A 13,965-nucleotide genomic window follows, 5' to 3' on the forward strand; every position below is an offset into this window, starting at 1 on the left:
CATCCTTTAGATAATAATATGTTTCCTATTTTCACTTCTAAATGGGCTAATTTTACAATTATCTTTCTTGGCACAAATGATTTTGTGTTTTCATTATAGGGCTTTCCATGTATTAAACTCTTGTTTCATTGTGCACTGTGTCCAAAGCCTTTTACCTATTTATTTTTTACCTGCTACAATATTCTGTGATGCAATCTGATGCTTGCTACACTGAAAGAAGTACTGATTGATCTGATCATCATTAGTTTCTAAATAATGGGTTACCAGTGTAGGGTATTCCTGGGTAAATTCACCATGGTAAACTGAAGAATCTTGATACATTCGTGGAACTGCAAATGCAATTCATAGCAGAAGTCGGTGAAGCTGACAGATGTGGAACACATTAAGCCAACCTAGATAAAATAAACTTAGCTCATGTGTAAATCAAACAAGAATTCTTGATCATATCCAGCTCCACTGTCTCTCAGCCATTCATTCCCCTAGTTCTGCTACAAAAACAGGAGAAGTGCACACAAATATGAAAATCCAACAAGAAGTGTTGCCAAAAAAGGGCAGTGGAGGTTCAATAGTTTGTGTTAAAAAGCACTGGATATAGTGTAGGTAAATGGAACGAAATGGCTAATTCCTTCAACACATCAGCATGAGTACAAAGGGCTGCAGGTGTCCATGAATGATCTACGCACAGATCAAGTACTTTCATCAGTGCAATACCATAAAGCACAAAACCGTAAACTCCTCCATTAATACAAAAGAACTGCAGATAATATGTTAAATTCTGACATCACTTGTGCAATTCAGACTTTACTTATCATTGTAATCAATGCTTTTGCAAATCTTGCACAGTTGTTGATAGCCATGGGATATTTCCTAGATGGTTACACATAATAAGTTATATTACTACTTAATCACCAACTACAGTGAGCAATAAAGTTAAAAACTACACTTCAAGGAGAAATGATTGACATACTTAGCTTTAGCTTCAGCATCTTCATAAGCTTTGTTGGAAACATCTTCCAGACCTCCAATTAGGTGCTTGAATGAGCTGTAACAAACAAAATACAATTTTAGCAAATAGATATAAATAAACAAAAAAAACTCAACAAGTAATTGCACATCAATTTAGATTCAGCAAACAAACAGCAGCATTGTAATACAGAACCTTTCAGACATTTAATGTCATGACAATTGTGCACACACTCATGAATGCATATATACTGTACTTGGGTACACATTTATGCACACACTTGTGGATAGGGATATTCATTTTCTGAAATGGAATGTATTTATATATTTATTCATATCTTCATAAGATGTAATGTTTTACTTAGCAAATGACGAAGGAGGTTTAAGACCAACTGTACTATGCAAAAGTTTTAGGCGCCCTAAATTTTTTACATGGTTTTAGATAGTATGATCTCCACAGAGCCCTGATATCAATATCATCGAGGCTCTCTGGGATTAACTGGACAGACAGAAGCAAGTGAGACAGCCAAAGTCTGCAGAAGAATTGTGACAAGTTCTCCAAGATGCTTGGAACAACCTAGCAGCCGACTTTCTTATAAAACTGCACAACAGTGCACATTAGAGAATTGATGCAATTTTAAAGGCAAAAGGAGGTCATACCAAATATTGAATTTAGTTTTTTTTTACTGTTAACTGCTCTTTTTAGTAATTTTTTTGATATCTAGAAACTTCTTATTTCATTATTTTTGAAAGCATCTTCGCTTTACAGGATTTTTTTTTACATGTGCCTAACTTTTGCACAATGCTGTATACAAGCATGAGGCACGAGCGACAGTGACCCCTGGGGTATGCAAATTGGTGAGATCCGAGTTAGAGGTCTAGTGTTTGTGTTCCATCATTGGCGAGTCTGTAGTTCCAGGCCTGGATTTCAGGACCTCGTCCGGGATCCTCATTCTTTGTCATCGGTGAGTCCTCGGTTGATATTAAAGATCGAAACCCAAAGATTGGTCAGGAGACCAGATGGAAGCCTGAAGGTCAATGGGTAGTGCAAAAGTCAAGGCCCAACGGCCAGAGCCCAAGTCAGAAATCTGAATCTGAAACTACAGCCTTTCAATGTACACTGTCAGCAAGTCAATTGACAGAGCAGCCAGATCTAGCAGATTTCATGGCTTCCAAACTGAACCAGGCAAAAGTCATTCAGCTGGTCTAAGGTGGATAGGGGAGAACCAGTGGATGTGGTATATTTGGATTTTCAAAAGGCTTTTGACAAGGTCCCACACAGGAGATTAGTGTGCAAACTTAAAGCACACGGTATTGGGGGTAAGGTATTGGTGTGGGTGGAGAATTGGTTAGCAGACAGGAAGCAAAGAGTGGGAATAAACGGGACCTTTTCAGAATGGCAGGCGGTGACTAGTGGGGTACCGCAAGGCTCAGTGCTGGGACCCCAGTTGTTTACAATATATATTAATGACTTGGATGAGGGAATTAAATGCAGCATCTCCAAGTTTGCGGATGACACGAAGCTGGGTGGCAGTGTTAGCAGTGAGGAGGATGCTAAGAGGATGCAGGGTGACTTGGATAGGTTGGGTGAGTGGGCAAACTCGTGGCAGATGCAATTTAATGTGGATAAATGTGAAGTTATCCACTTTGGTGGCAAAAATAGGAAAACAGATTATTATCTGAATGGTGGCCGATTAGGAAAAGGGGAGGTGCAACGAGACCTGGGTGTCATTATACACCAGTCATTGAAAGTGGGCATGCAGGTACAGCAGGCGGTGAAAAAGGCGAACGGTATGCTGGCATTTATAGCGAGAGGATTCGAGTACAGGAGCAGGGAGGTACTACTGCAGTTGTACAAGGCCTTGGTGAGACCACACCTGGAGTATTGTGTGCAGTTTTGGTCCCCTAATCTGAGGAAAGACATCTTTGCCATAGAGGGAGTACAAAGAAGGTTCACCAGATTGATTCCTGGGATGGCAGGTCTTTCATATGAAGAAAGACTGGATGAACTGGGCTTGTACTCGTTGGAATTTAGAAGATTGAGGGGGGATCTGATTGAAACGTATAAGATCCTAAAGGGATTGGACAGGCTAGATGCGGGAAGATTGTTCCCGATGTTGGGGAGGTCCAGAACGAGGGGTCACAGTTTGAGGATAGAGGGGAAGCCTTTTAGGACCGAGATTAGGAAAAACTTCTTCACACAGAGAGTGGTGAATCTGTGGAATTCTCTGCCACAGCAAACTGTTGAGGCCAGTTCATTAGCTATGTTTAAAAGGAAGTTAGATATGGCCCTTGTGGCTACAGGGGTCAGGGGGTATGGAGGGAAGGCTGGGTTCTGAGTTGGATGATCAGCCATGATCATAATAAATGGCGGTGCAGGCTCGAAGGGCCGAATGGCCTACTCCTGCACCTATTTTCTATGTTTCTATGTTTCTATATATCTATATATACATATATAGAGGGAGAGGGAGAGGGAGAGGGAGAGGGAGAGAAAGAGAGAGAGAGAGAGAGATAGAGAGAGAGAGAGAGAGAGAGAGAGAGAGAGAGAGAGAGAAGTAACAAAGGCCATGATGATCCCTGCTTAGTAAGGTTTTCTTTAGAAAGCAAGAAATAGGGAGCGGCAGCCCGTCACTAAGCAGTATCACCCTTCAGAAGATGACAGACAATCTGTGCACAATCATTTCAAATAACTAGAGGTAAAATAAAAGCTACAAATGAGAATAGAGTATCCCTTTTCGTGAAGTGCATGATGCTCTCCCCCCTGCCCCACAAACACAGTATGTGGCAATGCCCAAACAGCAATCAGTTACCCACTGAACCAATTTGGATGCCACAAAGAGAAACCTTAAGTAATTTGAAGTAATGCAACCATTTACTCTGAAATTTATCCTGTGTGTAAGCCATCGGCAAAGGATGAATCTGCTGGGATTACCACCTTATGAGGAAAGGGACCTTTTATACAATAGCACTTTACGCAGTTCTCTGTATGGGCAATGTGTAAAAATTCAATTTTCAAATATTAGATGATCAACCACTGAGTCAAAAGACTTATTTTGTTCATAATCTGCACTGAGCTCAGTGCAGCAGCAACATGATGCAACACTGTCAGAGGTGAAGTTTCAAGATTAGAATTAAACTGGAACTCTATCCACTAACTGTTCGGAGCACACTGACACTCACAAATGCTAAATCATCTCCATTTATTGATGTCTCAGTTTGCAACACATAGCACTGTGTAAACTGAAGTCAGACATGTCAAGATTTCCAAATTGGAGTGTGGAAAGTCTCTGCGTGAGCTCACCCTGCACTCTTTTACCAGTTCTTGATGGATATGTACAATCTGGTTGGAGTGATGTTGGTATACACGATGCATTGATGGAAGCAGGCCAAGTGCATACCCTAGCGCTAATAACAGCAGCAAAATGTCCTACAGCAACCTTTCCTTTTGATATACATCTTTCTTTCTTTTACAGTGATATCTAGCTTATACTGATTAATGGCAAATCTATGCCAGTATTTACTAAAACTAAACCCTGTTGTTCTCTGATTACATTTTTGTATCAAAGCCTTGTGACAATAATTTATTTAAAGGGCAAATCTGAGCAGAATTCCTTCACAGACATGAAAAAGTCTGGGTGGTCTGGTTTCTTTCCACATTCCAAAGGCATACAGGTTCCTGCTGAAGGGTCTCGGTCTGAAACGTCGACTGTTCTCTTTTCCATAGGTGCTGCCTGGTCTGCTGAGTTCTTCCAGCATTTTGTGTGTGTTGCTCAGCGGATTAGGTTAATTATTCACGTGGGTGTAATTGGGCAGTGCAGGCTGTTGGCTGGAAGGTCCAACTACTGTGCTGTATCTCTGAATAACTAAATAAATAGAGTTCAAGGAATTCTTATCAGCAGGCACATAATTGATTTCTTTAACTCTTTTGCCTCATCTAATTAATGGTGACTTATGTAATCAGTCACCATTCCACAAATTTCACCAAATATGCCAGTGATAATAACCCTGTTTCTGATTCTGATTCAGCACAGCCTAATTACAGGTGAAAGTATGTTCGGGCTGAATGGCCTTCACTCCGGGTTGTCAGGGTCAGTTTCAGCCTAACCTATTTATTAGGAAATCAATCATTATAACTGCTGCTACATAGCAGTCACGTTAGTGAAGCTACTCAAGTGCATGATAGGGTCTGATGGAAAACTAGTGTTTCACACAATCCCAAGGGTTTCCTGGCTGCTGAGTTAGGCTAAAGTGATACCCAGAGTCTCTGAACTCGTGCAGTCCATTTTCTTACACAGCTCAGGTCCTCCCAAGCTATGCCACTGATTGGATTTCATCATGGCAACTCTTCAAACAAAAATGTTGCAATTAAAAAAGGCACAAGGTACTCCTAATGAGAACAGGCAACATAGCTTCACACCTTTAACTTCCACCTCCACTTCTGTGAGGTCTGTTAAATTTGATATCAGCACTTTAAAAACCTCCAGAGCACCATCACCAAGTGGAAGTGTTATCATCTGGTTTAAAGCTATTTGACCTTTAAGAGATAGCATAAACACTTGGTAAATATGGCTGACAGCAGCACGATCAAATGTTTTAAGAAGAATGTTTAACTCGAGATGCTTATGTCACTAAACCATCTCCTTCACATCGTCTGCTGAAGTGGGTATTATAAAATTAATTCATTAATACTCATTAACTGAGATTTCATCAGTAATATTTTTAACAATTTAATTATTCTATTGGTCGCCAAAATTTAGGTGATTATAGTATACTGTATTTTGTCAAGTTATTTGAGTTCACCATCTAATAGATGAGTCTATAGACTCACACCCATGCTCCATACTTATACATTAAAGATAGCACATCCACAGCATACACAGGCACCAATGGGAACATCATTTATATGTATTCTATAAAAACATTTATATGCAATCTATTTGCAAAGGCACTTAAACCATATACACAAACATAATGGAGCAGATTCACTCACACTGCATACATACATAAAGGATATACACATAATGACATATAAATACTCTAAACATATCTTGGAAGACTACTGCCACATGACACAAATACAGACACACACTGTGTATATCAAGAGTAACACACACAAAATGCTGGAGGAAATCAGCAGGTCAGGCAGCATCTATGGAGAGGAATAAACCGTCATCGTTTTGGGCACAGATCCTTCGTCAGGACCCTTTGTCAGTATATCATATACTCAATATCCCCATAAGATTTTTAGCATCTCAATCAGAAAATATATTTATTTCTTCAGCGGTTTAATCGAGGCACAACTGCGCAAGCTTGTGGACGTCAGCCACTTAGAACACAGAGTTTAAAAGGAGACAGCTTTATAGAGTGAGCGCTAGAGTAGAGGGAGACAGAGTAGGAGAGCTTTGGCTCAATGGGGTTTTGGCAATAATGCATCGAGGCGAGGTAGTTTGTCTATGTCGAATACAGACAGGAAGCATGTGTGTGAGGCTGGTGTTTTGTGCTTGGTGTCAGATGTGGGAGGTCCTGGAGACTCCCAGCCTCCCGGGCGGCCATATCTGCACCAGGTGAATCAAGCTGCAGCTCGTTAGGGAACTGGAGATGCAGCTCGATGACCTTCGTCTGGTCAGGGAGAGTGAAGAGGAGCTATAGCCAGGTAGCTACGCCAGGGCCTCAGGAGACAGATAAGTGGGTAACAGTCAGGAGAGGGAAGGGAAAGAGTCAGATGCTAGAGAGTACCCCAGTGGCTCTCCCCCTTAAGGATAAGTACTCCTATTCGAGTGCTGTTGGGGGGGATGCCTATCTGGTGGAAACAACAGTGGCCGCACCTCTGGCACTGAGTCTGGTTCTGTGGCTCAGAAGGATAGGGAAAGGAAGAGGATGGCAGCAGTGATAGGAGACTCTATAGTTAGGGGGTCAGTCAGGTGATTCTGTGGATGCAGGAAAGAAACATGGATGGTAGTTTGCCTCCCAGGTGCCAGGGTCCGGGATGTTTCTAATCAAGTCCACGACATCCTGAAGAGGGAAGGTGAACAACCAGAGGTCGTGGTACATATTGGTACTAATGACATAGGTAGGAAAAGGGAGGAGATCCTGAAAACAGACTACAGGGAGTTAGGAAGGAAGTTGAGAAGCAGGACATCAAAGATAGTAATCTCGGGATTACTGCCTGTGTCACGTGACAGTGAGAATAGAAACAGAATGAGGTGGAGGAAAAATGCATGGCTGAGGGATTGGCACAGTGGGCAGGGATTCAGGTTTCTGGATCACTGGGTCCTCTTTTGGGGCAGGTGTGAACCTGTACAAAGAGGACGGGTTGCACTTGAATTCCAGGGGGACTAACATTCTGGCGGGAAGGTTTGCTAAGGCTATTGGGGAGAATTTAAACTAGAATTACTGGGGGGTGGGAACCGAACTGAAGAGATGGAGGAAGAGGCGGTTGGCTCACAAATAGAGAAAGCTTGAAGACAGAGCTGAGACCGAGGATAGGCGGGTGATAGAGAAGGGACACACTCAGACCGATGGTTTGAGATGTGTCTAATTTAATGCAAGGAGTATTATGAACAAAGCGGATGAGCTTAAAGCGTGGATCAGTACAGACTTGGAAGGCTCAGCAGCAAGAATGGTTACTTCAAGTACCAGGCTTTAGATGGTTCAGAAAGGACAGGGAGGGAGGCAAAAGAGGTGGGGGTGTGGCACTGTTGATCAGAGATAGTGTTACGGCTGCAGAAAAGGAGGAAGTCATGGAGGGATTGCCTATGAAGTCTCTGTGGATGGAAGTTAGGAACAGGAAGGGATAAATAACTCTACTGGGTGTTTTTTATAGACCTCGCAATAGTAACAGGGACATCGAGGAGCAGGTACGGAGACAGATTCTGGAAAGATGTAATAACAGGGTTGTCATGGTGGAAGATTTTAATTTCCCAAATATTGATTGGCATCTCCCTAGAGCAAGGTGTTTAGATGGAGTGGAGTTTGTTAGGTGTGTTCAGGAAGGTTTCTTGACACAATATGTAGATAAGCCTACAAGAGGAGAGGCTGTACTTGATTTTGCATTGGGAAATGAACCTGGTCAGGTGTCAGATTTCTCAATGGGAGAGCATTTGGGAGATAGTGATCACAATTCTATCTCCTTTACCATAGCAATGGAGAGGGACAGGAACAGACAAGTTAGGAAAGCGTTTAACTGGAGTAAGGGGAAATATGAGGCTATCAGGTAGGAACTTGGAAGCATAAATTGGGAACAGATGTTCTCAGGGAAATGTACAGAAGAAATGTGGCAAAGTATTTGAGTGGTGTTCCAACGAGACTAGGGAAAGGCTGGTAGGGTACAGGAACCGTGGTTTATAAAGACTATTGTAAATCTAGTCAAGAAGAAAAGAAAAGCTTACGAAAGGTTCAAAAAACTAGGTAATAATAGAGATCTAGAAAATTATAAGCCTAGCAGGAAGTAATTTAAGAATGAAATTGGGAGAGCCAGAAGGGGCCATGAGAAGACCTTGGCAGACAGGATTAAGGAAAACCCCAAGGCATTTTACAAGTATGTAAACAGCAAGAGAGGATAAGGCGTGAGAGAATAGGAACAATCAAGTGTGACAGTGGAAAGGTATGTATGGAACTGGAGGAGATAGCAAAGCTATTCAATGAGTACTTTGCTTCAGTATTCACTATGGAAAAGGATCTTGGCAATTGTAGGGATGACTTACAGTAGACTGAAAAGCTTGAGCATATAGATATTAAGAAAGAGGATGTGCTGGAGCTTCTGGAAAGCATCAAGTTGGATAGGTCACCGGGACTGGACGAAATATACCCCAGGCTACTGTGGGAGGTGAGGGTGGAAATTGCTGAGCCTCTGGCAATGACTTTTGTATCATCAATGGGGATGGGAGAGGTTCTGGAGGATTGGAGGGTTGCGAATGTTGTTCCCTTATTGAAGAAAGGAAATAGAGATAGCCCAGGAAATTATAGACCCGTGAATCTTACTTCAGTGGTTGGTAAGTTGATGGAAAAGATCCTGAGAGGCAGGACTTATGAACATTTGGAGAGGCATAATATGATTAGGAATAGTCAGTATGGTTTTGTCAAAGGCAGGTTGTGCCTCATGAGGCTGATTGAATTTTTTGAGGATGTGACTAAACACACTGACGAAAGAAGAGCAGTAGGTGTAGCGTATATGGATTTCAGCAAGACATTTGATAAGGTACCCCATGCATGGCTTATTAAGAAAGTAAGGAGGGGGCATGGGATCCAAGGGGGCATTGCTTTGTGGATCTAGAACTGGCTAGCCCACAGAAGGCAAAGAGTGGTTGTAGATGGGTCATATTCTGTATGGAGGTCGGTGACCAGAGGTGTGCCTCAGGGATTTGCTCTGGGACCCCTACTCTTCGTGATTTTTATAAATAACCTGGATGAGGAAGTGGAGTGATGGGTTAGTACATTTGCTGATGACACAAAGGTTGGGGGTGTTGTGGATATTGTGGAGGGCTATCAGAGGTTACAGCGGGACATTGGTAGGATGCAAAACTAGGCTGGGAAGTGGCAGTTGGAGTTCAACCCAGATAAGTGTGAGGTGGTTCATTTTGGTAGGTCAAATATGATGGCAGAATATAGTATTAATGGTAAGACTCTTGGCAGTATGGAGTAGGGTCCGAGTCCATAGAACACTCAAAGCTGCTGCGCAGGTTGACTCTGTGGTTAAGAAGGCATACGGTGCATTGGCCTTCATCAACCGTGGGATTAAGCTTAGAAGCCGAGAGTAATGTTGCAGCTATATAGGACCCTGGTCAGACCCCAATTGGAGTATTGTGCTCAGTTCTGGTCACCTCACTACAAGAAAAATGTGGAAACCATAGAAAGGGTGCAGAGAAGATTTACAAGGATGTTGCCCGAACTGGGGGGGCATGCCTTATGAGAATAGGTTGGGTGAATTTGGCCTTTTCTCCTTGGAATGACGGAGAATGAGAGATGACCTGATAGAGGTGTATAAGATGATGACAGGCATTGATCATGTGGATAGTCAGAGGCTTTTTCCCAGGGCTGAAATTGCTAGCACGATGCTTGGAAGTAGGTACAGAGGAGATGTCAGGGGTAAATTTTTTATGCAGAGAGTGGTGAGTGTGTGGAATGGGCTGCCGGTGGTGGTGGTGGAGGCGGATACGATAGGATCTTTTAAGAGACTCCTGGACAGGTACATGGAGCTTAGAAAAATAGAGGGCTATGGGTAACCTTAGGTAATTTCTTAGGTAAGGACATGTTCGGCAGAGCTTTGTGGGCCGAAGCGCCTGTATTGTGCTGTAGGTTTTCTATGTTTCTATGTCTATATTCACTACGTATGCACCAGACAAAACAAACACACAAACTAAGTATGCATTTCAGGTTTACAGAATGGAGAGATTGCTGGCAAGGTCAGCATCTGTTTCTCATCATAACTGCCTTCATGATGGAGTTGTTGAGCCACCTTCTTGCATTGTAGCTGCCTTGTGGTGAAGGTATCCCCACAATGTCTAGGGTTGGCAAACCCAGGGTCTAGACAAAGTCAGAATGGTGTACAACTTGGAAAGGGGCCCGCAGCCAGAGATATTTCCATGCAACACACACAAAATGCTGGAGGAACTCAGCAGGTCAGGCAGCACCCATGGAAATGAACACACAGTTGATGGGCCGAGACTCTTCTTCAGGACTGGAAAGGAAGGGGGAAGATGCCAGAATAAAAAGGTGGGGTGAGGGCAAGAAGGATAGCTGTAAGGTGATGAGTGAAGCCAGGTGGGTAGGAAATATAAAAGGCTGGACAGGAAGGATCTGACAGGAGCGGAGACTGGACTATAGGAGAAAGGGAAAGAGGAAGGGCACCAGGGAGAGTTGACAGGCAAGTGAGAAGGGGTAAGAGGTCAGAATGGAGAATAGAAGAAGAGGGGTGGGGGATGGATAATTTTTTTAACTGGAGGAAGAAATCAATATTCATGCCATTACGCTGGAGGCTACCCAGACAGAATATAAGGTGTTGCTCCTCCACCTGAGGGTGGCTTCATTGTGGCACAAAAGGTCACGGACTGACATGTCGGAATGGGAATGGGAAGCAGTTGAGCCACTGTGAGGTTCCGCTTCTGGCGGATGAAAGCAGAGGTGCTTCACAAAGCGGTTCCCCAATTGATGATGGGTGTCACCAATGCAGAGGAGGCCACATCGGGGACAGATACAATAGACAACCCCAGCAGATCCGCAGGTGAAGTGTTGCCTCACCTAGAAGGACTGTTTGGTACCCTGAATGGAGGTGAGTGAGGAGGTGAATGGGCAGGTGTTGTATTTTGGTCACTTGCAGGTTTAAATGCTGGGAGGAAGATTTGTGTGGAGGGACGAATGGACAAGGGTGTCACGGAGGGAGCAATCCCTGCGGAAAGCAGAGAGGGGATGGGAGGTAATGATGGGTTTGGTAGTAGGGTCACTTTGGAGGTGGTGCAAGTTGCGGAGAATGATGTGCTGGGTGCGGAGGCTCATGGGATGGTAGGTGAGGACAAGAGGAATGTATCTGCTTTTGCGGCTATGGTGAGTTTAGGAGGTGCTGTCAGAGTAACCTAGTTGAATAGTGGCAGTGTCTTTGAGATGGTGCACCATCAAACCGCTGTACCTGTGGCAGAGGGAATAGATGTTTGACACTGTGGTTGGAGTGCCTTGCAATGGTACTATTCTGTTATCACAATCCGAATTATGAATTATGTCATACTTCTTGTGTGTTATTTAGCGCTGCGTTTATCCAGTGCAGCGTATTCCATTACACTCCGCTCTTGTACCTTACAGAAGGTGGTAAGGCTTTGGGTATCTGGAGGAGAATCACTTGATGCCCTATACCCAGTATCTGACCTGGTCTTTAGCTGGAGGTTTTATACTGCTGGTTCTGTTACATTTCTGGTTGATGGTGATGTAGAAGGTGTGGGAACTCAGACACCGTCCTTCCACTGAATGCCAAGGATGGGTGGTTATATTCCATGTGGTTGGAAATGGTCATGGCTTAATAGTTATGCCTGAACTTCATGCACCTGCACTTCACACCGACCCGCAACCATCCGGATTAAACTGTGCCACAGAGTTCTCGGGGCTAGATGTCCTGGATACTGAAAGTGACTGAACGGTGGGGAGTGTGCATGAACTCTGCTGAGATACGGATCCAAAGGAATCATCATCAACAGGCTTGGGGCGCAACATCCATCATCGAGGACTCTCACCATCCCGTTCATGCTCTCCTCTTGCTATTACCATCAGGCAGGAGACACAGGAGCCTCAGATCCCACATCGTCAGGTTCAGGAACAGTTATTACCCTTCAACCATCAGACTCCTGTACCGAGTTGGATAACTTAACTCTGAATTCTTCCTCAACCTACAGACTCACATTTTAGGACTCAACAACTCAAGTTCTCAGTATTTTTTTTATTTACACAATTTGACTTCTTTTGCATGTTGGTTGTTTGTCAGTCTTTTTTTCACAAATTCTATTTTATTTCCTTATTTTCCTGTAAATGCCTGCAAGAAAATGAACTTCAAGGTAGTATACGTAGATGTATACATACTTCGATAATAAATCTTAATCTACTTTGAAATATGTTGGCATCAACATTTCCAGGCTAGGCTTGGAAAATCCACCAGTATTTCTAGTCCAAAACCTGCTGCTGGAAGACGTTGCCTGGTGAATACGAGGTGAGATCAAGGATTGACTGAGCTGTGAGGAGCTCCAGGAACTGAACTGTCCACCAAAATGGTAGCTGTTGGAAAGCTTGGCCTGGATCAGGGCAGGCCCCATCGTAACAAGTAGTGAAGTAAATGCATAATAACTTGTACAAAATGCTGGAGGAACTCAGCAGGTCAGGCAGCTTCTCTGTTTCGGACTGGATTGGAAAGGAAGGTGGACGGAGTCAGAACAAGAAAGTGGGAGAGGGGAAGTTGGAGGTGGTAGTTGAAGCCAGATGAGGGGGGAGATATGTGGATGGGGAGGGGGAATGAAGTGAGAAGCTGGGAAGTGATAGGTGGAAAAAGTGCTGAAGAAGGAATTTGAAAGGAGAAGAGTGTGGACCATAGGAGAAAGGGTAAATACATAAATCCAACTGATTAATGTCCAGACAACAGGTTTGAACCCAATGAAAACAAACACTGCCAGTAGTATAACTGGTCAAATGCTGGTCAGCTGGACTTGTAAAATAATGCTTCATGGGGGGCGGGGGGGGGGTTACATCTACTATTCTCTGATGTAATTCTCATTCCACTGAACTCCTCAACTCGCTCAAGATGCAAGTGATGGGCAATGGCTGGCCTGAAGTGTTATAAAGGAGAGAAAACTAAGAGCAAGTAACAGATTCTAGAGCAGTATTAGCAAACAACTGGCAATAAACTGCTCACAAATGACTGACTGCACAGCCAAACTCCCAAGTAATCACATTGCCAAGTTCGTTGATGACGTGGCAGTGATAAGGCTCATCAACAACAGCGAGACAGCACATAGAGAGGAGGTGAAAGAGCTCGAGGCCTGGTGCCAGGCAAATAACTTCTCCTCCTCACTGTCAACAAGACAAAGGAGATTGTTATTGACCTCAGGGGAACTCACAACACTCACGCCCCTCTTTACATCAGCAGCACAGCAGTGGAAATTGAGAGCTGTTTCAAACCCCTGGGAGTTTTTCACTCTCGTACAACCTCTCTTAGTCCCAGGACATGTTCTAACACAAGAAAGCTCACTAAATCTCTACTTTCTGAGGAAGCTGAAGCGAGCTGGACTACGCACAGTTACTGTATACTCACAACATTCTACGGATGCGTCACAGGAAGCATTCTTACATGCTACATCACTGCTTGGTGCAGAAACCACACTGCGGTGGATAGGGAGGCTCTACAAGTGAGTGGTCAAAACCGCCCAACCCATCACCTGGATCAGCCTACACACTATCAATGACATATATATAGAAAGCTGCCAGAAAATGCCCAGTAACATCGTGAAGGACCCCACCCACCCTGCTCATGGA

General features: G+C 43.7%; 1 protein-coding gene across 3 annotated transcripts in view; it reads right to left on the reverse strand.

The window, feature by feature from the left end:
• prkg1b (protein kinase cGMP-dependent 1b) overlaps positions 1-13,965 on the reverse strand; it is an 836,131-nt gene that overhangs the window by 142,087 nt on the left and 680,079 nt on the right. For all 3 annotated transcript variants that reach the window (XM_063071598.1, XM_063071596.1, XM_063071595.1), the window contains exon 9: positions 968-1,042. In XM_063071598.1, coding sequence (XP_062927668.1) covers positions 968-1,042 — 75 coding nt within the window. The remainder of the gene's footprint in view (positions 1-967; positions 1,043-13,965) is intronic.

This window comes from Mobula hypostoma, chromosome 19 (assembly GCF_963921235.1).
Source record: "Mobula hypostoma chromosome 19, sMobHyp1.1, whole genome shotgun sequence".
NCBI classification, from domain to species: Eukaryota; Metazoa; Chordata; class Chondrichthyes; order Myliobatiformes; family Myliobatidae; genus Mobula; species Mobula hypostoma.